The 26,644-nt window shown below is 47.6% G+C and overlaps 1 protein-coding gene across 5 annotated transcripts in view; it reads left to right on the top strand.

The window, feature by feature from the left end:
* LOC138503949 (GTPase HRas) overlaps positions 1–26,644 on the top strand; it is a 609,987-nt gene that overhangs the window by 463,188 nt on the left and 120,155 nt on the right. For all 5 annotated transcript variants that reach the window (XM_069624075.1, XM_069624073.1, XM_069624076.1 and 2 more), the window contains one exon: positions 7,811–7,970. In XM_069624075.1, coding sequence (XP_069480176.1) covers positions 7,811–7,970 — 160 coding nt within the window. The remainder of the gene's footprint in view (positions 1–7,810; positions 7,971–26,644) is intronic.

The following is a 26,644-nucleotide window of genomic DNA, read 5'->3' as shown; positions in this document are numbered from 1 at the left end:
CACTTGCTGGCTGCACTACCATTGTTTGTTGCCTTTATATTTATTAATTTCTTATTTGTTTTTTCACCTTTTCTCCCCCCTTCCATGCACTTCTCCCCCTCTCCCATGCACTTGCGCGTTCTCTATGTCAATGGGCCTAGTAAGATCGTTGTTTTTCTTCTCCCCTGTTCCCCTTCCCTTGCCTTGTTGTCCTCTGAAACACTTGTGTATGAGCGCGATAGAAATAAAATATCAATCCCCCGTTCCAAGAGCTGGAACAGGGGGAGGGGGTAACGGCCCGACAACCCAAGTTATTGGCCCGAGCGAAGCAAGGGCAGATAACGAGGGCTCTGGGCCGTTACCCACTGTTCAAGCCCCTGGAAAGGGGGATTAAGGCTATTAGCACCCCAGGTTGCCAAAGCGGTAACAAAAGTATTTTCCTTCGTTCAACGGGACGCTGCACACATCCCGTTTAACGAAGGAAAACACTTTGCCAAGTTGGTTGCCATGGAAAGGGAAGGCAGGGCTCTGTACGGAGCCTCTCTTCCCTTTTCATATCGGCCTGCGAGAGCCGTGAGGCAGGAGCAGTTGCGGCATAGTCACTCACCGCCGCACAAATAAAGTAAGTGGGGGGGATGAAAGGAGGGAGGACAATAAAAAAGGGATGGAGGGTGGGGGAAAGATGGTGGCGGGGGGAGCTGGCCAGCAACAGTCTGCATTCAGTACAACCGAGCCCAAATGACTGCTGCAACTGTAGGACCAGGCCTTTAAATCCTGGATTTGTCTTCTCTTTGCAGTTTCTTCCTCTTTAGTTCTGTCATCGTGTGCGCCCCGACGCCCCAGAAACCCAAACACCTGTCCCGGCTTCGAGAATGTAGTGTGCACACACTATGTTACAAAGCAACAGAGCGCAGTGCTGCGCAAGGCAAGGCTTTTGGCACGCTCTTGAGTTCCCAGCCCCCTTCTCACTTGCTCTGCTTTCCCAGACTTTATGCGGTATTTGCATTTGCATCAGCAATGGTGCATCATCCTTACCTGAGCATGGTCAACTTGCCAACATATCAGAATCCACAGGTCTTCCAATAAAAGAAAAAGGCAAGCCATGTTATTAAGATTTTGCTAAATGATTTGGAAAATAATTGTTCATCATGAAATCCTTTTTATCCTGAAGGTCGACATTCATGTAGTATGTACTCATTTTAGAGGACAGACCTCATTACAAGTTTGGAAAGTGCGGAAAAAAGTGGGCCACCTTTCCTGCATCGACACATTATAATTTTTCCAGATTTACCACAGGTGGAATTACAGTGCAATAAATCTACTGTATGGTAATTCTGCCAGTGGTAAATCCACCAAAAATCCCCATTGAGTCCCATGGATTCCAAAAATGGGGTATTACCACCACTTGTAATCTCCTATTAACGCCACAGGACTCCGTTGCGGTGATTTTGATGGTAATTCAGCGAAATTAGCACCAAATTCTTAATAAGGTCCATTATTACTCGTACTGTGGGTACACTGATCAATAAGTATTTTAAGTGGTGGGAATGGCTAACAAACAAGTAGGGACATGCAAAGTGAACTGTGAGCCTATGATGGTAGTTACAGGAGTAAATGCCAAGGCCCTTGAGACATTGCATACCTGTTCCCATGTTTTTTGCTTAATGCGAGAAAGGATAATGTCTCTGCAAATGTGTGTACTGTCTTTGACCTGCTTTGAAGATTTTATTAATTTGATATCCTACATGCTGTTTTCTTTGAAGAGCCTCACCGTCTTGAGCTCTTCTCAAACTCAGAGAGAAATCTTGGGGTTAATGTTCCTAAATACATACCCACATTATGCATTTCTTGCAAGTTGTGCTCTTTCTCAAACTCTCCCACTTCCCGTGTAGATGGTCAGCATTGACAATTGCAGCGAATTCTGCATTGCAAATTGAGAGGCAAGACCTGTGCTAATCAAAGACTCCTACAATGTGGATGTGCTTTAAAACCACAATGGTTCCCTGTGGATGCAACAGAGCTCGGATACATCCCACCATTTCGGGAAACCATCGTAATACACACATAAATCAGGAAATGCAAAAAGAAAAAGAGCAGGGAAACGCCCTACTGCAACTCTAGACTAAGACTCTGGAATAGCAAGCCATCACACATCAAACTGGTCCCATCTCTCGTACACTTCAGGAAAACGTCTCTTTACAGAACACCTCCCTCGTGCTCAAGGGCATGCATAGTCGTACCAAACCCAAGCACCACTTCCTTTCTACCCAAACATCTGCCTACCTTTGCTTCGACCATCTTTCAGCATTTGTACTATACATCCGCTCCACTTTATACAGCACTCTGTGGCTATTGAGCTGCTTGTGTTTTATTCTACCCTATAGGTACATTTATACATGCATCAATAGGAGCAGCAAAGTGTAGTTGCTTAGGTAATCCAGAACATGCCTCATGTTTTTTTACATGCAAGTAGGCTGGACGATATAACCATTGCATCTCAGATCGTGGTACCTCCGTAGACCTGTTAGAGGAACTATGTCTGTCTAGGTGAGAAGCATACTGTACATGTTTTGGTAGTTTTCCCATGGTTAAATAGTGCTTTTTATAGATTGAGCCCTGCACACTAAGGGTCTCATAGTCCTAGAGCGTGTGAATATGATTATACATCGTTACATCATTACAGACTAAACATATTCCGCCATAAACGATTGTTGACCTTTTATGGTCCTAATAGACAGTTTTACAAATGCTACCATAATGAAGATTACCCATGCTTACAGCACAGGAAGTCTTGATTCTATTAAAGACATGGAGGCGAGTATTATGCTTAACAGTTTATTGCTACGCTCATGCAGCTCTGGACTGTAAACTGAAGTGCCGCTTCTGAAGTGTACGCCCTCGCGGCTGAATGACCCGCCTCATCTGCTCTTGTGGTCCTCTCCTGTGGATATGAAAAGAGAAGTTAGGGAGGGAAAATACGTTGCAGTGCACATGTCTGTATAGTTAGCAACCAATTACCACTCTCCTTCCCTTGAATGCATATTTTGGGAGGGATAATGCTCGCCTCCGTGTCTTTAATAGAATCGAGACTCCCTGTGCTCTAAGCTTGGGTAATCTTCATTTTGTGTCAAGACCGGAGGCGAGCATTATGCTTGTTGAAAGCTTCTAATGACAGTCACTGCCACGGCTGATACTGGTTTAAAACAATACGTCTTAGATGTGAAGTCGCTGGCCCAGTCTGCTGCTTTAAGAATATCCTATAATGAGACGCCTGCCGTGAATGCCCTGGATGCCATGGCTGCTCTGACACTATGGGCACCAAACTTTGTTACGTCAATGCCTGTCAAGATCATTACTTTTCTGACCCATCTAGCTATGGTAGCTGCAGCTACAGCGTGAAAAGGCTTCCTGCACGCAATTGGTAACTGGGTCACTCCTTGCAGTCTAAGCTCTGCTGTAAACTTCACATATTGCTTGATAAAGTACGGCACACACGATTTGTCATTGGAAAATGCAGGTATGATATCACAGTGGAATTACTCTTGGTGCGCTTCGACATTGCTAAAGCTATCCAATCTGTTTATAATATCTTCCTGTCCACTTTTAATGCTTTAACGTCTCTACATGACACTACACAGCAGCATGGCTAACGTGCCAGACAGCTGTTGACCCGAGAGCTGATAGTTGTGAGGCCATTGTTTGAATAGTGTAAGCACGTTGTTAACGACCCACAGAATGGAATATTTAGGTGCTAGTGGCTTATTGAGCTTGATTACTCTTAGCAGGGGTATTACGGCTGGATGTTCACTGATTGGGTTGCCATCCACGACCTTGTGACCTGCCAAAATGGCAGATCTATACACTTCTATGGTCCTGAATGCTTTACCTTCTACAGCCAGTGACGCCAGGAGGTTTATTACCTGTACTACAGGGGCAGAAATGGAATGAAAACTGTACTGGGCGCACCATGTTTCCCAGCGCTGCCATGCAGCGCCATAGCTCCTGAATGTAGATGGGGGGGGGGGGCATTACTCCTTGAGGAATTCACCAGCTTGTCCGGAAATTCCCAGCATGTTCCAACATTGCTCGAAACTCTGCAACTCAGTAACGGGAGGTTCGGTGTCTGTATCAGGGAATAAACTAAACCCGTTGGTCCTGTTGGCAGGTTCTGCGGGAATGGTGTCATCCGCGAGAATTCGGAGGGAAGTTTAATCAGAGTTGGAAACCATGCTTGCGACTTCCACGCTGGTCCTACCATCACAACCTCTGCTTTATCTCTGCAAATCTTTGTGAGTTCCCTCGCCATCATCATAAACCGGGGAAAGGTGTAATGGACTGCTCCGGTCCAGTCTTGCATGAACGTGTCTGTACCCTGAGCCCCCGGGTCTAATCTCCAACTGAAGTATTTGGGAACTTGAACGTTCAACATGAATGCAAAGAGGTCTGTATCTAGTGGACCCCAAGTGTTGTGTAATGTCGCAAATACTGCTCTGTCTAAATCCAGTTGCTGAAGTCCTGCCGGTAGCAGGAGTTCCAATCCGCTATCACGTTCTCTTCCCCTGGAAGATATTCTGCTGCAAATGAAATATTCTTCTCTAGGCAGTAATGCCAGAAGTCCTCAGTTAGCTCTGCTAGCATTGTGGATCTTGTGCCTCCTAGATGATTGATATATCGTATTGGTTATATATTGTCCATCCTGAGTATTTCGCAGCAGTTCATTTTGCTCCTTGCAAATGTCTTGACTGCAAAGGAAGCCGCTAATAGCTCCAAGCAGTTTATGTGCAGGTTGAGCTCCGCTAGCAACCACTTGCCCCCTGTCCATGTGAGTCTGCATCGCACACCCCATCCTGATCTGTTCGCAACTGACTCTATAATTAGTTCTTGCATGTCTCCGAAATTTGGTGCGGCCGCTTCACGCCTGCACATTGTTAAGCCACCATTACAGCTCTGTTTTTGCTTCTTTGTCTAGTGACACTAACTGGTGATACCCTAGTCCTTGTTACAGATGTACGATTTTTAGTCAGAGGTCCTGAAAACATCCCTTATATCATGGATGCTAAAGCTCGAGTCCAAAGCGATATATCCGCCATCCTGAGAACTACTCTTATTTCCTTCCTTATCGCTCTCATCTTATGAGCTGGAAGTTCAAATGTCACATTCTTGCTGTCTATCACGAACCTGAGGAACTCCCTGTGTTTGCTCGGTGTAAGTTCCGATTTCTCCCTGTTTATTAGGAAACCCAGGGATAAGAGGAGGTCATTCACCTACTGTACTTGCTCTTGTAGCTGACCCCTGTCCTGTGCCAGAATGAGAATATCGTCTAGGTACACTATCCTCGTTACTCCACATTCTCTCAAGGCTGTCGCTATCGGTCTCATGATTTTGGTGAAAGCCCAGGGTGCCGTTGACAGTCTGAAAGGCAGGCTTTTGCCAGTGTTGCCCTTTCCAAAGAAATCTTAAGTATGGGTCAATGTTTGCATGCTTTGGGTATAGTTAGGAGTGCATTCTTTAGGTCAAGTCTGGCTAGTCAGTCCCCTTTCCTGAAGAGATCTTGGAAGAGATGAATTTATTCCATTTTGAAATGTTGGTATAGTAACCAACTGTTGAGACTCTTCAGAGTTATTACTGGTCTCACTTTCTCCTTCCTGTGTACTAGGAACATCTTGCTGTAGTACTCTATAAATTGAGGACTTGCTCCCTCTATTGCCCGCTTTTACCTTTAGTTGCTCTAATTCTGCGTCCAAGCATGTATCAGGGGCAATATGCGTGTCGGTTGCGGGGTGCCCGTGAAGTCTAGCCTGAAGCCCACTATTTGTGTTTTTGTATTTATTGATTTATAAAGCACCTTATGCCAAAGCGCTATTGTTTGCACTACCCAAGTGATAGTGCACGCCAGTTTGCTAAGAATTGCTGCTTTCTGCTTCCCACAGGGGGATACTCGCAGTTTTGGATTCTCATCCAAATTAGCCCGTGGTTGGTGGTAGTAGCCTCTACCCCTGCATACTCTGATATTCCTAAGTGGCTTGGGAAAAAGGTGTCTGTTGGCTCGTCTCCCAGTACTGCACTCTGGATCCTTGCGGTCGTCTTTTTGAGTTATAACGACCGATTGAGGGACCTCTGTAGCGACCAGTCTCGGCAAAAACTCTACTGTGGAAAACTTTAGGTATTGAGGATTGCAGTTTCTCCAGCACGTTGAATGACTCCACGAACGTGCTCATCTCCTTAGCGAACACTTCTCTGACTAGGAGGCCATGCGTTGCTTCGCTGTCTTCATAAGAGGCTAAGTCTCTCGGGTCATTGTCAATTTTTAAGAGCATACTCTTCCGCCTCTCAGCAGAGAAGGGATTTTTTTCTCTACTTCTTTTTGTACTATTACCTGCAACCACAACATGTAAATCAATGTTTGTATTCATGTTCCTACAACAACACACTTTTTTTAATTTTTAATAATCACTCAATCCCTCCCTTTTTCCTACAGGGTCCTTCAATTCTGCCCTGATGAAGGTGGCCATATTGGATTACACCAACCACCGAAACGCGGTTTCCACCAAGGGGGCTCTAATGTTTCCTGGATTTAGGAAACAACCAGTCGTTTTTGTGGACCAGCAGACTTTCCTTAGAAGTACTAGTGTCTAGGAGCAATACAGCTCTCTTCCAGTCTGTGATTCACCCCCTGCACGCGTAGGCAGACCCAATGAGGACTCTTCTTTCATGAACTAAACTGACAGGATCTCTCTAGGATAGGGGTTCTTTCACTTTTTCGTCGAGAAATAAGAGACTTTGTCTCGGATTTAGATTATGAATTTACTATTTAAAACCTGAGAATTATATCTTCTGAATAGTAACAAATGCATGAAGAACAACACAGAAGTGAAGACATTGAAACTGGTCCGCATAAAATTTGGGGCGTTTAAATGTGTTCTGTGAAAGTTAACTTTTTTGGGGGGAGGGGTGACAAATTGATTTTGATGTACCCCCATTGTACCAGCTCCCCGACACATGAAGAACTGCAACCATTTGTTATGTATTTGAGAAAATATGAAATTTGGTGTTTCTGTGTCACTTAAATGTGGATATACAGCTTGAGATTTTACTTACGATTTGTTACATCGGATTGCTAAAATTTGTTAGAACTTGTCTTTTTCTTTCTTTAATCTTTTTTCACTACATGTGACCAACCCTGAAGTTGCGTACTTCGTCTTCACACTGGGTCTCTGTCAACACCTAAATACACCTTTTCTTTTTCTTACCTCAAATTCTGGTGGGGTTCTGTTTACTTGTTCTAAGAAGCCTCAGCCCCCTGTGGGGAACTGTGTACATTGTGTGTCCATGTGAGTGGACTGTACATTAGGGATTTGCTGATCACTTGACGCAGTAATTATAGTAAGCATGAATTGTTTCTTCTTTTTTCCTGTACGGTTCTTTCATTACATTTTCTCTCAACATTTTAAAAGTTTTGTATGATTACTTGAAAACAAGACTGTAATAACAACAGTTCACCAATTTTCCAGAGTATCGTGGAGTGTGTGGTGTTGTTTCTAGACATTGAATACATGTACACAAAATCATGTGACTGGGATCAGGTGGAGTCCAGAGCCGGAGTTTGATACTTCAGAAATATTGCACTACAAAAAAGCATTTGGAGTATCATCAGTTAGCAGCACCTTTTCACTTTTTGTTGAGGGAGTGGGCGCAGTTAGCATAAAGAGTTCAGCATAATACTCACCTCCGGTCTTGACATACAATTGATATTTGCATGCATCCATTCTAATTTGTGCTAAAAAAAATATGATAACGGTTGCTTCTGTTGTATGTTTCCATTTTGGTGCAGAGAGCAAATCAAACGGGTAAAAGACTCTGATGATGTCCCCATGGTGCTGGTAGGAAACAAATGTGATCTCCCTGCACGGACGGTGGAGACGCGACAAGCACACGACCTTGCCAGGAGCTATGGGATTCCTTATATCGAAACATCTGCAAAAACAAGACAGGTAAGAAAATTTAGCCACCATGATTTTCTTTCTTTTTGATGACCTTTTTGGGTATTTGAGTTTCAAGATCAGAAATTATAAATGCTTTCTGGTGAGTTGTGCAAGGCATTCTACACATTAATAGTTATGTAGCTAAATACCTGACTTTTTTATATCGTAGATGCAATCCAATTCTGGCCCTGGAGTTCATTTGTGTAACCTAACCTAGCTTTGTCTGTGACAAGGTTTTATTTTGATGATAGGTAACATATTGGTAAACATTGTAGATTTATCTGGGTCTTTACATAGGTAGAGATCATGTCTGGTATTATTCCATCTATTACTCGACCACCAAGGTTGAAATCCTGCTAAATATCTTGAGGTAGTACAATAGAAATCTCCCATTTTGCTGCACAAATCAGGCAAGTAAGAAAAGAAGGGCATGACATTGGCCATGTCTACATTGTTCTTCTAGTATTCAAGCAATATCACCTGTCAAACGTTACTTTTTAAAACTTCTTAAATGTTGAAAAGGGTTGTTGTAACGCTCACCTGGTTCCCACGGAGGCGCGGCGTCGAAGGCGCAGAACTCTGAAGATGGACAGGAAGGGCCCCTCTATTCTGGCTTCCCTGGCTCGTTGGATACCCTCCTGTGCGTGAAAAGGGAGTATTACCAACTGTGGAACAATGCTCAAGCCTCCCACTCCCTTCCAACCCTCCACGATACCTCCTCCACTATTTCCCGTGAAGCCTCACCTTAGGGTTTGGAAGAATGAGCTCTCCATCCTGCTTCTGATGCAGGGGCGTGTTGAAACCCAGTTACTTCACTGGATTGAGGATTGATGGGAGTTCAGGTAAGCTTGACTGTTCAGGTAAGGCGCTGTAAAAGTTCTGTTCAAAAGTTCAAGCTTAATAATAATGATCGTTGTCTAATTGCAGCAAGCGCTAATGCTTATGTCTTTTTCCCCTTAGGGGCCGGGGTTCGGAGTGCCGGAGATATGGCGCCGACCCGAAGTGAAACAGTTCTGGATGAGCGCTCAGGTAATGTCTTTGCATTCGCTCATTCAATATCTTTGTCTTTTTTCCCCATAGGGGCCGGGGTCCGGAGATGCCAGGAAGCGGCAGGACCCGAAATGCAGTGGGAATAATCCAACAGGTAAGACTTAAAAGGAAACTGAGCTTTCCTTATTTCTTTTCTCCCTCTCACCTTGGTTCTTGTCTTTTTTCCTCTAGGCGACGGGGCGTAGCTGAATCCGGAAGATCGCTGCTGAAGATGGAAGCGCCTTGCAAAGGTGAGTAAAATGCAGCGCTGCAGCGATCGAAACGAAATGCCTTTAAAATGATGTCTTCCTTTTCAGGGCCGTTGGAGAAATGACTCCGGGATGCAGATTTAGCAGGTAAGGGCTTTTCTTCTCCTATTCTCTTCCTTTCTCCCCTTGCAGGTGTTCCAGAGTGCTGGCAGGCGTGGCTGAAGTCAGGATGCAGGAGCTGACACGGTGAGCGTCCAGCTGCTAGGTGCAGAACAACGCGAAGCATGTGTGGCTGTTCGGGTGGGGTTTAAATAGCCTTGGAAGAAGTTCCTGGTATGTATCCTTCCACCAATCAGGTATGTATCCTTCCCCGACCACACCCGGGTGGTGAAGTAGTCCTACAGGTTAAGTAGTCCCATTCAGGCCTCAAGAGGGCCTGGATGAAGCAGCAAGGTCTGCATCAGGTAAGTGTGCACCCAAGCACTTAAACACATATCCTCTTCTATGAGCCTGGCGCCTAAGGCGCCAGGACTGGGGTCCGCTATGAGTCCAAAGGGCCCCGACTTGGGCCCGCTGAGACTTCCCTGGGGAAAATGATGTCTGCCTCTGGGGTTGCTGGGCCCGGCCTGGCTCCTTAGAGGTAGGCATCATGACAGTTGTTTGCTTTCGGAAACCCCCCTCCCCCCCATTTAGCGTAGGTGATGGCAACTTGCCGCTTTTCACTGGGTTTTTAGGGGAATTTTGGGTACCTGAGATTCTGTATCTGATTATCTGATTGCCCACAAAGGCTGGCTATGAAAACAATTCTACCTTTAGCCCATTTCACATCATAATGAAGTGATGACCTCATCTGGCCACATGATTCTAGTCAGCCTACAGTTGGGATACTACAAGGAAGTGGCGTTTGCCCATATCTCTGATGTTTGTGTTGCCTATGCACTGTAACTCTACTGTTCTAGAATGGGAATTCTCTGGTATTGACTTACCATAGTTGCACATTTCCAGGCAAAAGGAGTTTCTTATTAAGCAATATACAGCCACAGCAGGGAAGCACCAGAGCAGAGAGTGTTCCTTGCACTGGCTAGGGACAAGGCAATTACAGGTAAGAGCAGGGGTTGGGGATTGGAGGGTGAGGTGGAACCTGGGGCTTACAGATGGACGGGGGTGCCCTTACCTTGTGTGCCGGGCAGGGAAGAGGGCGGTATGCCGCTTCTGAGGAGGCTCGGAACACAGGCAATACCATGAGGTGTAGCCAATTCAGAAATTCCTGATTGGCTGGGAGGCCCCTGACCCACCACCCCTGCTAGGTGTTCATTCCACGTATTGTTGCTCTCAGTGGCACTTCAGTATGCAGATACTGTACAGACTTGCGTGGACACGCATGCAGTAATGGATGCTGAGCATAAATTGTGCGTGTTCTGTAGGCCAGTGGCCCATGGACCCTCCAGGAGGATAAAGTGGCCCCAGGCCAGGCCTATTCCCTACTTTGGGTGCCTTTTTTGGGTCATGGGGCATATCTAAAGGCTGCCGCTTATGACATCTCGCAAAATTATCATGACACATAACTTTCCTCAAGTAAAGATGAAAACGAATGCCAGAAAAATCTTGTGGAAAATTTCATGCAGCTAAGCCAATGAGTCAGATTGTATATATGTAGTGTCAGGCAGCCTATGTAGGATGCACAGAAGTCTGACTCGTGAGAGAGTGTCCAGAAACATGCATTGACATGTGTCTCATCAGCAAGAAGGGACAAAGATAACCAAACTCAAGTCTCTCACCCAGGCTGGGATAACGCCTTCGTCTCCCAGTGGCATTGCCGGTTTTCCATGGGCCCCCTAAAAGCTTTGCTCAGACCTCAAGTGTGCAAAGTCTAATGCTGTTTAAACAGTTGCTTCTATCGGCTTAGTATCTCAATCGAAATGAAGAGGGTCCACTGGTTGGCACTTAGATCTCCCTACGCTTAAAGTCAGTGGGCCTCATTACACGGAAGGCAGTGAACCATGGCGCTATTAGCGCCATGGTTCATGCCGGTAAAATACCGGCACCGCCTTGGTAGAAAGGGGAATTACCGCCCCATTCCAAGGTTGGCAGGGCGGTAATTCCCCCTTCCACCATTGCCCTTCCCCATTCCCATTCTTGCCCCATAGGGCTCTATGGGAAGGGGGAAGGCGCTAATTACGGTACCGCAAATTGCGGTACCGTAATTAGCTCCACTGGTCCCTTTGCGGGTTGGTTTTTAACGCCTGCAAAAAGCAGGCGTTAAATTCCCCAACCCGCAAAGGGACCTCGTAGTAAGGCGGTAAGGATTTACCGGTACCGGTAAAATACCGGTACCGGTAAACCCTTACCGCCTACCGTGTTATGAGGCCCAGTGTCTCACTCTCAACTTGGGGCCTCTTCCTGACACCCTGACTACTCCTCATCTGTCCTTGCTGCTGTGGACTTGTTCCTCATCTTTCCCTCTCAGCCTGCCATTGGCCAACTTGGCCTCATCATGCCTTTCAGACCTTACTGACTAGGGGGTTGCCCTTTTCACTCTTCTGAGCTCTTGTTCCTTTCACTAGCTCCAACACCCCCTTACGCCTCCTCTTCCTCAGCTTTTACATCTCCTCCCCAGGTATTGCGTGTTCTCCTCAGTTTGCTCCCCTTCTCTTCTCCTGAGCCTCCTAACTGCTCCTCCTATTGCACTCTAGTACTGTCTCGCTGCTCGCCACAACCTTTTCCAACAACCCACACTGAGCAACGGGGGCTGGTAGTTTGTATACTGTGTTCACTACTCTACCTGGGTTGGATTTGTAGTGAGGGTCTGCACCTGTGGCTAGTAATGCTGTTTAAGGCTGGGATTGGGTGTTCTCTCTCAGTACACGTGAGGCTGGATTGGGCTCAAGCAGCAGGACCAAACCTATGAGAGGCTTTCCCACCATTTTGAATGATAGGTTTCCCCCTCTGACCCTCCCTGGTGCTGTCTGTGAGGAGTGAAGGCATCAGTATTTCCAGTTATGAATTTAGAGCTGTAAACTCGTCTGTGTAAGCTTTGTAAACACTTAATTACAAATATTCTCTTGAGTGTGTGGGTAAATAGCATTGTATCCCCAGCATGATAATCTATTGCCATGGACTGTGCTTTGGCAAATTTGTTTCTCGCTCTGAAATTTCAGCATTTGGGAAGTCACAAACTGGCAACATTGTGCAATTGAAACCTCTTAGTTCACAGCAAATTTTGCAATCCTTCTGAAATTACTCCTACTCTTACGTCCCGTCCCCTTTCCTCCATACTGTATGGGCGTCCCCTCCAAGGGACGGGAGAAGGAACCTTTTTCACCAGAAAAAACCTTCTTCCCCTTTAAATTTAGAGGCGCGCAGGGGCACGGCCCAGGGAGCATGTGCTGCCCGGACTCTGCCCTCTGGCGCCACACCTCAGTCCCCTTTTTTCCACGTCAACGGGAATGGGCCGAATTCACCAGCGCTCCCGGGTTTGGCTTCGGCCATGTAATTCCACGCGTGGATACTTCTTCTCTTTATCTTTTTTTCTGTTTTATCTATCATTCAGGTATTGGTCCTCAGGCGTCACGCTCCTCCCTGTCGCATGTCGACTTCTACAGTGTTCAGCAGGTGTCCATCCTGCAACGGGCTCTTCCCAGCTTCAGACCCCCAGGCCCTCTGCCTACAGTGCCTTGGCACAGACCACGGTTAGCAATCATGTTCGGCGTGTGACTCGCTGTCCTCGAAGGCGCTGAAGAACAGACTATCCAGGGTGGAGCGAGCTCTTCCAGAAGTCGCCTCCAGAGGATCTCAAGAACTTCGTGAAGCATCGAACCGGGCCCAAAGTAGGGCTGATATTTTGCAGCGCACCCCGCAAGGGAGACTCCTTCCCAGGGACTTTCCCGTGCGGGAGGAACCGGCAAGGTCCTTCTACTGGCACGTGCAGTGAGGCTGTTACAGCTACCGGCCTTTGGGTGGAGGGATCCTCGGATCCTCCCAGGCGAAGTGTTGAGGGACCGGAAGGTTCTTTTACCGGGTCTACACCCAAGGGGCTCTGCCCTTTTAGCGGCACCATGGCCGAGGGGCTACACCCTAATACCGGCAATACATCAGAGGGGCTATGCCCTAATACCGGCAATACGTCTGAGGGGGTGCCTAAACGCAGCTCTACCGACCCCCGGGTTGAGGGTGTCGCACCTACCGGGCCGAGGCCGAGGAGCAGGGTAGGCCTCTTGGACGAGGCTGTGCCCAGCGGGCTGAGCACCACGTCGCAGGCACGTGGCAGGCAGCTCGTCAAAATGGCCGCGTGCCATAAAGAAGCACCTGTCCGCTGAATTCCTGGAATTACGTCGAAGAACGAGTGTCAAGGTGGGACTTGCATCAACCAGGTACGTGGCCTACAGTCTACCCCTTGTTTGCATAGGGCAGCTTTCCTTTGTGTCCATATGGACAGGGCATGCAGCAGCTCCAGCAGCCCCCCGCTGCCCCATTGGCACCCCCTGCCACCTCTTTGGCCAGTGAGGAGGTGCTCTTCGGGAAGTTCCTCAGCCTCATGAGGTCTCCTCAGATAGAGGTTATTATCATAGATGCCATCAGGGAAGTCATCCCTGCCATGCTAGCGGCACCACAGACACCTCCATCGGGCCCCCTGGCCACAGTGCAGCCGCCTCCTCCGGCTCCACAGCCAACTCTGCAACCTCTGCCGCCTCCTCAACCTACGGCTGCCGTCCCTGTACCCCAGCCTCCGGCGCCATCTACTCCTCCTCCTCCAAAGGATCCTCCAGATCCGCAGGATACGGACGAGGAGGAGGATCTGTACACGCCATCCTCAGCCAAGGCTTTCCACAAATGTCTTGCTGGCCTGGCGGAGTACCTGGGCCTCCCCAACCCGAGGTCGAGCAGCCGACAGAGGGGTTATGGCTGAAGTCTTCACGCAACGGACCTCTGCCAACACGAGGATTCCACTACAAATCGATGTAGTCTTCCTGGCTCAAGCTCCACTCGGCCCAGCCGGTCAATCGACGCCTGGATGCCAAGTGGAGGCAGATGGAGGGGGATACACTCTTGCTCTCGACCCATCCTCAGCCACACTCCTCGGTGATCACTGCAGCATCACTATACTCCAAGCCTCAGTCGTCCTCAGCCTCCTCTGCGGCACTGGTAGGCAAGTAGGAGAAGATCTTGGAGGAGTACGGCAAGCAAATCTTCTCCAACACATCCTTGCACCTTCGTCAGGCCAACGCAGATGCCATGCTGGCTGCCGCCAACCAAAGGTTATGGCAGGAAATGGCAGACTTCCCCTGGGACTCCCCTTTCAGTGCCAATCCCACTTTAGGGCGGGTCTAGCTGAAGCCAAGCTGGTGGAACATGACCTCATGGTATCGACAGTGGCTCATATCAATACCTCAGTCAGTGCCATCTGCATTGCCACGGACATGAGAAGAACAGTCTGGCTCTGGGCAACGAAATACAACCCGGATGTCCAGGAGCGCATTCGAGATCTACCGTTCGAGGGGGGTACCTCTTCCACTCCTCTACGGACGAGGAGCTGGACAAAAAGAAAAACCGCTCACAAACGGCAAAGTCTTAATCCATTCTTACAAAAACCACGCCCAAATCGTACACCCAATCTCAGCAGCGCTCGGAAAAGGGTCTTACATATGGAGGGTTCAGCGGCTTACAGGAACGCAGATTCTTAAATTGAGTCTTACCCCTACAGTCTCTCTTAACTTCTTAGTGCTCTATAGACCTCCTACTGATACCCTTCTCTTTGAAGAACAATTGTTGGCTTTTATTGGTAACTCTTGTAAACCTCACTCACCCACCATCATACTAGGAGATATTAACCTCTGGGCTAATAATTCCTTGGATGTCTCCTCCATCTCCTTAGCTGACTCTTTATCTTCATTATCTTTCATTCAGCATGTTAAAGTCCCCACCCATATAGGTGGTAACACGCTGGATTGGGTAATAGCAAAAAATGTTTTCATTAATAATATTAATGTAGATCAATGTATCTGGTCAGATCATTTCTCTTTAAGTTTTCAGACAGACCACAATTTTATTGTGAGCACAAATAATCAGCCAATCTCGTCTGTCTTGTCAAGGAATATACGCAAAATCACACAAGACACCTTTCGTACTACGGTTATACCTCTACTACCATCTCTAGAGATGTCCATGCCACTTGCTGCTTTTGTAGCAAACATAAGATCCGCACTTAATGCTGCATTGGAGATATTGGCTCCACTTAAACCCTCTAATAAGAAAAAGGGAAGAAATGCTCCCTATACTCCATTCTCAGTTGAAATAACTGAAGCTCGCTCTAAAAAACGCCAATTGGAACGACAATGGCATTAACAACCATCTGAGTCTAGCCTCTTTCAAGCAGGTTCTTCTACATTATGTCACTTATTCGTTCCACTAAAGAACTGCACCTCAATTCCAGGATCTCCAAAGCTAAATCTAGCTCTAAAGAGCTTTTTGTCATCCTCCAGGAGCTTATGGGTTGTACCACCACATTGTTGCCTCTGGTGAACAGCGTATGGTGTCAAAATATCCATAATAGTTTCATAAATAAAACCTTAACTCATCAAAATAACATTAATACTCAGGTCAAACTATTGTCTAATACTACACCCATCTTAGATAACATGGATTTTTCCAATGGTTTGCCTGTTTTTACTTTTAAACCTGTATCTATAGAAGAAGTCATTGATACTGTCTCTAAACTCAAACCCACCTCCTGTAAAGGAGATGTCTTCCCAGCCTCCTTAATCAGAGATCATATCCTTACTCTCGCTCCATGGATTACCACCTTTGTTAATAGATCTTTTCAGGAATCCTATGTCCCTGAGAACATAAAGGAAGCATGGGTTACACCTCTGTTTAAGAAGGAAAATCTGGATCCTGCAGAGGCGGGAAATTATCGTCCAATTACCAATGTTCCCTTTATGTTGAAAATCCTAGATAAAATCGCGTATTGCCAATATCAAACCTTTATCGAGGAACACAACATACTTGCTTCACAACAATCTGGGTTTCGCCCCAATCATGGGACTGAGACTGCGCTGCTAGATTTAAAATCCTACATTGCCGGTCTTGTTGACAAAGGTCATACAGCCCTGATGTTGTTATTAGATCTATCCGCCGCGTTCGATCTAGTCGATCATCAACTGGCGGATAGACTAATCACAATTGGCAAATGTTCCCCTGAAGCATCAGCCTGGTTTAAATCATTCTTGGGCCCACAGAACATAGGATAATGCTCATTCCATGGCATCCCTACTATTATGTGGTGTCCCACAGGGCTCATGTCTTTCGCCGTTACTTTTTAACATTTACTCACATCTTCTCTGTGCCCTTTTGTCAGCTATGGGCATTTATTTCGCCAACTATGCTGACCACACGCAGATTGTCATCAAACTCACTGGTGAGTATTTAAAAGACGCAGAGCATATCAATGCTATCTTTGCTGAAATTCAGAAGTGGATGGCGTTAAACTCTTTAGCCCTCAATAATGCCAAAACTGAGCTGTTGATCCTAAGTACCCAGCAGAGACTAAAGAAACTTCATACAAAATATGACAACTTCTTGATTGGCCAACATGTTATTTCTGTATCTAAATCTGTAAAAACTCTGGGGGTCTTTTTTGACCCTCTTGTTATCCTTCACCCGTCAGGCCAATTACCTTAAATCCTCCTGCCACTACTATATCCAGCTTTTATGGCAGATTCGCCCATATCTGTCCAAAGAAAATCTTGCTTTGATCGCACCTGCAATTGTAAACAGCAGGTTGGATTACTGTAACAGTCTGATGATTGGTACCTCGCAGGCCAACCTCAAAACCTTGCAGATTATACAAAATAGTGCAGTACGTGCTGTAATGGGCCTGAAGCGCAATATGCACGTTTCCGATGCCAGGCGCAGCTTACATTGGCTGCCAGTTAAACAGCGATTACATCATAAAGGTTTAACCATTGTGTTTAAATGCCTATATGGTCAAGCTTCATCCTACCTCACTGCTAGGCTTAAAAAGAAACTAGTTACCCGTCCTCTGCGCTCAAGCAGTAATATTGCCTTAGTTCAACCTCCATTTACCCTGAAAAGATTTGGGGGTGCAAGCTTTGACTCTTGGGCACCGGCTCTATGGAATTTACTTCCTAAATATCTTGTTAATAGTGACTCCTTGCTTATCTTTAAGAAGTAACTAAAGACCTTCCTATTTGATAAAGGTTAGGACTTATCTGCTCTTCTGGTACAGCACTTTGGTACTGAATCCTGTTTCCCGCCATATCTCTCCACCATGTTGGCCTCTGTGAGGATTGGTTTCTCATGGCTCTCCGTTTCTTGTTTTTCTTGTTGTGTCATTGTTATCTGTTGTCTGCCTTCTCTTTCTCTTCTGTGTGCGCCCTGAGGCCTTTGGGTTAGTGGCGCAATACAGGAACATAGATAGATAGATAGATAGATAGATAGATAGATCCAGGCAGCCGGACTGCTGGCCTTCTAAGAACCCGGCACAAACAACAAAAAAAGGGGGGGGGGGGGAGTAAGGGCTTTTTCCAGTCCCCCTCCTCAGCGTCAGCCTCTGAGCGAAAGAAGGCATGACACGCCCCTTCGGGTCCACGTGTCTCCTGTGGGTGGCAGGCTTGCTCTCCATGCACATTTCTGGCAACAGAATTTCGCGGACCCCTGGATCCTCTCTGTAGTATCCACGGGGTACTGCATTCCTATCCCAGCCTCTCCTCCCTCCTCCCCATCACTCCCACAGGTTGGGACAGCGACTCTTTTGGCGGAGATCCGGTCACTGGTAGAGAGCTAGGCAGTGGAGGAATTTCCAGCCTTCCAGCGAGGCTTTGGCTTTTACTCCACGATTTTCCCCATTCAGAAGAAGAAGCAGGCGGGCCTGAGAGTTGTACTGCACCTTTCCACCCTCAACCTCTCCCTGCCCCTGTAAAAATTTAAGATGGTTACGCCAGCTTTTATTGCAGAGACATTGGACAAGGGAGACTGGATGTGCTCCTTGGACCTGAAGGACGCGTATATACATGTCCCAATTTGGCAGCTCCATTGTTCTTTCCTACGGTTCAGGATCATGGGCTACCATTTTCAATACAAAGTCCTTCCATTTTGCCTCAACTCGGCCCCCAGGGTCTTTATCAGATTCATGAACGCTGTGGCGGCTCTCCTCAGAGCGCAGGGCCTCCACATCTACCCATATCTCGACGACTGGCTCGTCAGGGCTTCATCTCCGGAAGCAGTTCTCCACTTTTCCCATGCCCTTATGAACACACTGCACGATCTTGGCTTCTCGCTTAACCTCAAGGAGTCACAGCTGCAGCCTACGCAGACTCTGACATTCCTGGGACTCATTTGGGACATGTGCTCCGAGAAGGTTTTCCCGTGGGAGAACAAAATCTCAGCCATCAAGAGGGCCACCGCCCACTTTCTCAGCAGAGAGGTGACCTCGGCATGGTGGTACCAACATCTCCTGGGTCTACTGACAGCGGTCCTATTAGCCGTGCCGCACACAAGACTAAGGATGAGAAAGATTCAGGCGCACTTTGCTGCCTCATGGAATCAGGAGTGGGGCGCGCAATCCGGGATCATCAACGTTCCTCCATCTCTCCACCCAGACCTAAAATGGTGGTCCATGGACTGCAACCTACAGACGGGCAAGCCCTTTCGGCCACCCTCCCCGCAGGCCACCATCCCCACAGACTCTTCGCTCGAGGGCTGGGGAGCCACCCTGGATGATCTCTCGGACCACGGCACCTGGACTCGACAGAAGCAGGAATACCACATCAACTGGCTGGAGCTGAACGCCATCTGGCTAGCGCTCGGAGCATTCCTACCACTTCTCAAGGGAAAGGTTGTCCTCATTCCGACAGAAAACTCGACCAGCATGTGCTACGTCAACAAGCAGGGAGGCACCAGATCCCCTCCTCTGTGCAGACTGGCGATCAGCATGTGGGAATGTGCTCTGGAAAATGACATTTACCTCTCAGCAGTCCACCTCCCGGGGGAATCCAACCTGGAAGCGGACAGGCTCAGCAGTTTGGGAGCGGACAATTACGAGTGGCAGCTAAACGACCTTGTTATTCAGCAGATCTTCAACAGGTGGGGTCACCCCCACATGGATCTCTTTGTCACCTGGCACAACAAGAAGTTCCCCCAGTTTGCATCCTGGCAAAGTCAGGGCCCCGGCTCTCTGGGCGACGCATTTCACCTCCAGTGGACCGGCATGAAAGCCTACGCCTTTCCGCCCACTCCTCTGGTCCACAGGGTAATTTGCAAGATCAAGGAGTCTCGCCGACTCCTCATCATTGTGATAGCTTTGTGGTGGCCGGCCAGGCCATGGTTTTTGGAGCTACTCAGCCTCTCGGAGGTGCCCCCGATACACCTTCCAATGGGCCCAGCACATCTTCTGGCACAGTCATCCAACCTGCGCCAGGGAAACTAGCCCTCACAGCACGGTACCTGAGCAGATAACGCTTAGGCACCTTAGCCTCTCACATGCCAATCTGGAGATCATACAAGGTGCCAGGAACAAAGCCACCAGGGCCCAGTCCAAAAGCAAATGGACCAGATTCTGCCACTGGGCAGACTCCAAGGGGATTGACCTCTTGGCTTGCACTTTGGACGACGTGCTCTCCTTTTCGGTGCACCCCGCTCATTCAGGTGTACAGGTGGACACCTGCCACACATACCTTGCAGCCATTGGAGTTTACAGGAACTCGGAGGAAGGCATTTTTTCCTCCTCCATCCCTGTCATCAAGAAACATCTGACGGGTCTCGCTAGGCTCTACCTGCCGGTCAAGAGACTGCACCCGGTTTGGACCTTAACATAGTCTTGGGCGCACTGGCACACAAACCATTCAAGCGAATGGCGTCCGTGGACATCAGGTTTGTCACCATCAAGAAGGCCTTACTAGTTGGCCTTACTTCGGCTCGTATAGTCAGCGAGATCCAGGCGCTGGTCGCCTCTGAGCCATATACCACCTTTCACAAGGACAAGGTAGTCATGCAGACGCACCCGGCATTTCAGCCCAAGGTTCCGTCTGCTTTCCACCTGAACGAGGAGATAGTCCTTCCTACGTTTTTTCCTGATCCTAAGGACGATGCACAAAGAGTTCTGCACTGCCTGGATGTCAGGCATGCTCTGAAATTCTACTTGGACAGGACCAAGGGCTCCTGCAAATCGGACGCCCGGTATGTCACTTTTGGAGGCTCAAGACCAGGCTATCAGGGCTCTAAGGCTTCCATATCCCACTGCATGGTCTCTGCCATCAAAGAAGCGTATGAGGGCCAGCATAAGTCGCTTCCCGCCAACATGCATGCCCATGCGGTCAGGGCCAAGGTAACGGCCATCGCATTCCAGCGCCATGTCCCTTGGCAAGTCATAAGCAGGGTGGCCACTTGGGCCTCTTCCACGGCCTTCTACAAGCATTGCTTATACTCCTCAGAGGTATTCTTCCCTTCCTCTCATTCCCCCAGAAGCTCACTGTCTCCCAAGCTCTGGTTCTCTCTAAGCTGGACTATTGCAACAGCCTCTTTCTTAATCTACCTGCCTCTACTCTCCGCCCTTTACAACTTATCCAGAACAGGACTGCAAGACTTGTCCTTGGCCTCAAGCCCTGAGATCCTATCTCTCCAGCTCTGAAATCTCTCCATTGGCTCCCTGTGGATGCAAGGATTAAATTCAAAACCCTCTGCATTGTCCACAAGGCTTTCTGGGGCCTGGGTCCAACATACCTTCAGCTATGCCTCCGCAAATACCTCCCATCTCGAGCACTCCGCTCCTCTACCTCTAACTCCCTCAGGGTCAGTCGTTTCTCAAAGAAACGAGCTGGTGGTAGATCTGTCTTCGGCTGGGGCCTCCCTCTGGAACAGCCTTCTTGCCACTCTAAAACTTGAGGAGAACCATCTCCGGTTCCGGAAGCACCTCAAAACCTTCCTCTTTGCTTCTGCCTTCTCCACCCCTCTCCCCTGTTGATTCTGCTTTCCCTCGGCACCATGCACCTGGCCACCTTCTGTCCTCTGGGCCCAGGTACCTGCTCATCTTGCCACCCTCACACACTTCCTCTGGGCCACCCCCTGCACTTGGGTCTGTATCTGTACCCATACAGCCCTCTCCTTTTCTTCCTGCACTTTCAGACCTACACGGCCTGCTGCCATAAACCCAGCACTTGCCACTTGCTGGCTGCACTCCCATTGTTTGTTGCCTTTTTATTTATTATTTTATTATTATTTTTGTTTTTTTTCCTTCTCGCTCTGCACTCTCCTTTTGTTCCCCCTTCCATGCACTTCTCCCCCTTCTCCCTCTACCCTGCACTTGCACGTTCTCAATGTCACTGGGCCTAGTAAGATCGTTGTTTTTGTTCTCCCTGTTCCCTTTCCCTGCCTGTTCGCGCTCTGAAACACTTGTGTATGAGCGCGATAGAAATAAAATATCAATCAATCAATCAATTACTGTTTGGATGCCGGCTCTAGATCTGAAGTGATATGATATTTTATTTATATCGCGCTCTTACACAGGTGTTTCAGAGCGTGACCAGGCAAAGGGAGGGGAACAGGGGAGAAACAAAAACGACGATCTTACTAGGCCCAGTGACATTGAGAATGCGCAAGTGCATGGGGAAGGGAAAAAGGGGGAAAGTGCATGGGGAAGGGAAAAAGGGGGAAAGTGCAGAGCATAGGAGAGAAACAAAATAAATAGTAAGTACATAAATAATTAAATAGAGTGTTAGCAGTGGTAGTGCAGCCTGTAAGAGGCAAAGGTGCTAGGTTAGTCAGATAGGGAGTATCTGATAAGTGCAGAAAAAAAGTGGGTGGGGAACTGTATGGGTACAGACACATGCCCCAGTGCAAGGGGTGGCCCGGAGGCAGTGCAGGAGGATGGCAGGGTGAGTAGGTACCTGGGCCCGAAGGGCAGAAGGTGGCCAGGTGCAGAGTGCAGAGGGAAAAAGGCAGATCAGCAGAGGAGAAGCGGGGCAAGACAGAAGCGAAGAGGAAGGTCTTGAGGAGCTTCCGGAACTGTAGATGGTTCCCCTCAAGTTTCAAGGTGGCAGGGTTTCAAGTGGCTTTCGGACAGGCGGTTCTCGGGAACCTATTTGGTTAAGGGGGGTCTCCTCTTCACCCTGAGGCTACAATCAGTTGTAATCGCCCAGACAGTATGGAGGAATGGGGACGGGACGTAAGAGTAATTATACGTTACTCACTGTAGTGACTAACGTGCTCTTAGTCCATAGTCCCCTTTCCTCCATACGTCCCACCAACCTCCCCCCCAAATAATACTGGTGTCATTAGGCAATGTTAAATCTATTGTTGACGCGTGAATGGGGACTGAGGTGTGGCGCCGCAGGGCGGAGTCAGGGCAGCGCATGCTCCCTGGGCTGCGCCACCGCACGCCTCTAAATTTAAAGGGGAAGAAGGTTTTTTCTGGTGAAAAAGGTTCGTCTCCCGTCCCGTGGAAGGGACGCCATACAGGAGGAAAGGGGACTATAGACTAAGAATACGTTAGTCACTGGAGTGAGTGACTTATAATTTCTCACTGCAAATATCACAAGCTACTTGATACCATTTATTAAATGAAAATATTGTTTTATTTTAATTATTTGATCTTATTATACAGCTGGGACTTTGCTGGTTGTCCACTTCAACCTGGGAGTGGGGGGGTAAAGGGAAGGTCAAATACTCATAAACAACAAAAATTCCTCAGCGATACATTGATCCTAGAAAGCTGGAAAAGATATAATAATGTATTAAATAATCCCACAAATATCTCCTGTAGATTAATCTCCTTGTTTCAATGTGGCAGCGAGGCATAGAACCCCAGCACTTCACACCTATGCAGGATTATATCCTTAATAATCGTCAGCTGCATAGGACCTATGCAACAATAACCCCATCCTCTCTCCCAGTATTTCTACTTTGTATATCCTAATGCGCATATATTCTATGGATCTTTCCTGGATTCATGTACCACCCAACAATCCTATTTCTGAAACCAAAACCTAAAAAGGATCTACTGATATCTTATTCTTACCATGTCCTCATCCCAGACAAATCTCTTTAACTGCATTTCTTTATTAAGTCCGCTCTTATCAAAAATAAACCTCACATATTCAACCCTTGTCTACATGGACCACAGCAACTTCAGCAATCGATTTCAATAACTCCTCTGCTCTCTACACGTCCCAGAAAATGTATTCCTTCTCTTTCCAAGTAACTCTGAGCTTAGCAGGACATAATACTCCCGCTTTCGCTCCTCGTGCAAGGAATATTTTCTTAGAATTCAAGGGGCCTCATTACGAGTCCGGCGGTAATCATGCCGGAAAAACCAGCAGGTTACCGCCGGACTCGTATTACCATTCCGCCTCAGTGATTCCCGGAATCACCGGGGCATTACGACCCCAGTGACCCGGGAAATACTGGAGGCAGAATTCTGTAATTCCCCATTCCCATGAGTGTGGAAGTGGAAACAGCGGCACCATGCTGTAATGGTGCCAGTGCTTCCACGTCTGTCTGCAAGCGGGTGGCGTTACTCCCACCAGGTCAGACCTGGCGGGAGTGACACCTCCCGCCTGCAGAAATCGAGATCAGCCGGTCAGGAAATAACAAAGGTGGCGGCGGGTTTACCGCCACTGTTATTTCCAGACTGGCTGACTCGTAATTAGGCCCAATCTCTTCCTTTTCTCTGTTGCACGCGCAAGGTCCGGGAAGATAAGAATCTTATGTTGTTGATGCTCCAGAGTTCCCTTTGCGTTGGCAGCCTTTAGGATTCTGTCTCTATCCTAGTGATCAGAAACTTTAATTATATGAATCTCGCCATCCGTCTATAGTATGCTGCTTAATCCTGTAACACTTTTTTATGTGTATATGATCGTCTTCTACTTCCATGGAAAGCATCCCTGGAAGCCAACCAGCAGCAAAAGAACTGGATCTTCCTCCTCTAAACCTGATTGGAGAATAAAAAGAATGTGATCTGCTTTGCTTGTAGCACATTTTCCATATAACCGAGCTATGTTCTCCATGGCCCTGTGTCCTATAATTACTGCATACATTTATTTTGCCAAATGTTTTACTGCCGGGACGATCTGGGCACATTGATGGGCCAACTCTGTGGTTGAAAGTGGAGATTCTGGATTCTAATTGTGCCACTTTCTCATTCAATTTATGGTATTTAGCCTCTAAGCGCGATATCGATTTTTCAATGCATTCCAATGCAGCCAATTACTGGGTCTCTCAATGACGGGGAGGTTCTGGGTATTTCCTGGTTAGAAGAGCCTTGTTTACTGGACACTGAATGTGGTGCGAAGAAATCACAATCTGCAACTTTATCTTTAATTTTGCTCTTCCCTGTTGCCATTCTTTGGGTTGAATACACACTGTGTATTATGGGAATTAATGTCTCAATTGCGTCAGTGTTGTTTAATTGAGACAAGGGCAGGTACAGTAATTCTCAAAAATTACTCAGCAGATTTCCTCAACTTTAAACAGGGTAAGTAACCCTTGGGACATTGATATTAAGCAAGGCCATTATCAGCTTAGCAAGTCGACTCCCACAAACCTTGATGCCAACAAACTTTAAGTTGCTTAGACCTAAGAATGAATTGTTGTGTTCCATCCCGATTATTACTTTAAATCTTCCACTGCACATGCAGAGCAGGTATCTCACTGGTTAGGTTAAAAATTAGGTATGGTGAGACTGTGGCTGAAGAGTTAATCATCATGTCCTTAGTTAAGATGGCTCCTTCCGCTCCACTGTCGAACTGATTGCTGTTATTCCCCCCACCCGATGTTGACTTTCTGCTGCGCATCAAAGGAGAGAGCTTTCCAGGACATGTCCAGCTCCTGACCCGGAGCATCCTCCCATGCCCCGGACCCACCAAGGTCCATCTTTGCTGTATGCTCCGCACAGTGCTCTGCACACTATCCTGGCCACTGCCTCCTCCGCTGCTCCTGGTAAATCCCTCAATCGCGCCCCTCACTTTGCTGTACCGCTGCCCAAGCTCAGCGGATCCACCTCTTCACGCCCATTTCCACCACTGTGTATGTTTTAGTTTCATATAAAGGATCTAATACAGTCCTCGGAGCGTGCATCTCCACGGGGTATTTAAGTTTGGTCATCTTGGTTGGCTGCCAAACCACACACCCCATACACTTTTTCTCTTAAAGGGAAAGGTATTCATTGTACTTTTAGAGGTTTGCATCTGTTCATAGGGAGAATTTGTCACTCAGTAGGAATTGTATGTGAGCTGGGGGAAGTCCAGGCCCCCAAGTTTGGTCCAGGTGCAGCATTGTGTTTGTCCCCTTCCAAGTAACTAGGATCAAGGTGAGGTGGCCAGGGAATCCTGCCCTTACAACCTTGGGGCCTAACTCCCAACTCTTCATCACAGTGCGTGTGTACACATGCTCACACCCACACGCTACCGGCACTCTGTCTTTGGGCACATCCGTTTTGGTTTCAGCTGTTTTTGTGCCATTTAACTGCACACTGTTGGCCGTGGCCGCTCAGGGACCTAACCACATCAGGATTTTACTGCAAATAGTAACATTCCAGCAGAGGGAACTTTCTCCACCAGGATTTTCTGTTTGCTTAAATATATATGCACTCGTTTACAGTATATATAAATCGAACACTACGGACTCAGTACTCGGAGATGTAAGGGTTCCATGTACTGAGGATGTAGTGTTTGTCTTAAATATACTGTTGCACCTTCGTCAGGCCAACGCAGATGCCATGCTGGCTGCCGCCAACCAAAGGTTATGGCAGGAAATGGCAGACTTCCCCTGGGACTCCCCTCTCAGTGCCAATCCCACTTTAGGGCGGGTCTAGCTGAAGCCAAGCTGGTGGAACATGACCTCATGGTATCGACAGTGGCTCATATCAATACCTCAGTCAGTGCCATCTGCATTGCCACGGACATGAGAAGAACAGTCTGGCTCTGGGCAACGAAATACAACCCGGATGTCCAGGAGCGCATTCGAGATCTACCGTTCGAGGGGGGTACCTCTTCCACTCCTCTACGGACGAGGAGCTGGACAAAAAGAAAAACCGCTCACAAACGGCAAAGTCTTAATCCATTCTTACAAAAACCACGCCCAAATCGTACACCCAATCTCAGCAGCGCTCGGAAAAGGGTCTTACATATGGAGGGTTCAGCGGCTTACAGGAACGCAGATTCTTAAATTGAGTCTTACCCCTACAGTCTCTCTTAACTTCTTAGTGCTCTATAGACCTCCTACTGATACCCTTCTCTTTGAAGAACAATTGTTGGCTTTTATTGGTAACTCTTGTAAACCTCACTCACCCACCATCATACTAGGAGATATTAACCTCTGGGCTAATAATTCCTTGGATGTCTCCTCCATCTCCTTAGCTGACTCTTTATCTTCATTATCTTTCATTCAGCATGTTAAAGTCCCCACCCATATAGGTGGTAACACGCTGGATTGGGT

Source organism: Ambystoma mexicanum, chromosome 11, assembly GCF_040938575.1.
Source record: "Ambystoma mexicanum isolate Mex_15411 chromosome 11, UKY_AmexF1_1, whole genome shotgun sequence".
Taxonomy (NCBI): Eukaryota; Metazoa; Chordata; class Amphibia; order Caudata; family Ambystomatidae; genus Ambystoma; species Ambystoma mexicanum.
Note: the sequence above shows the minus strand (reverse complement) of the source record. Positions and strands in the feature narration are given on the sequence as shown.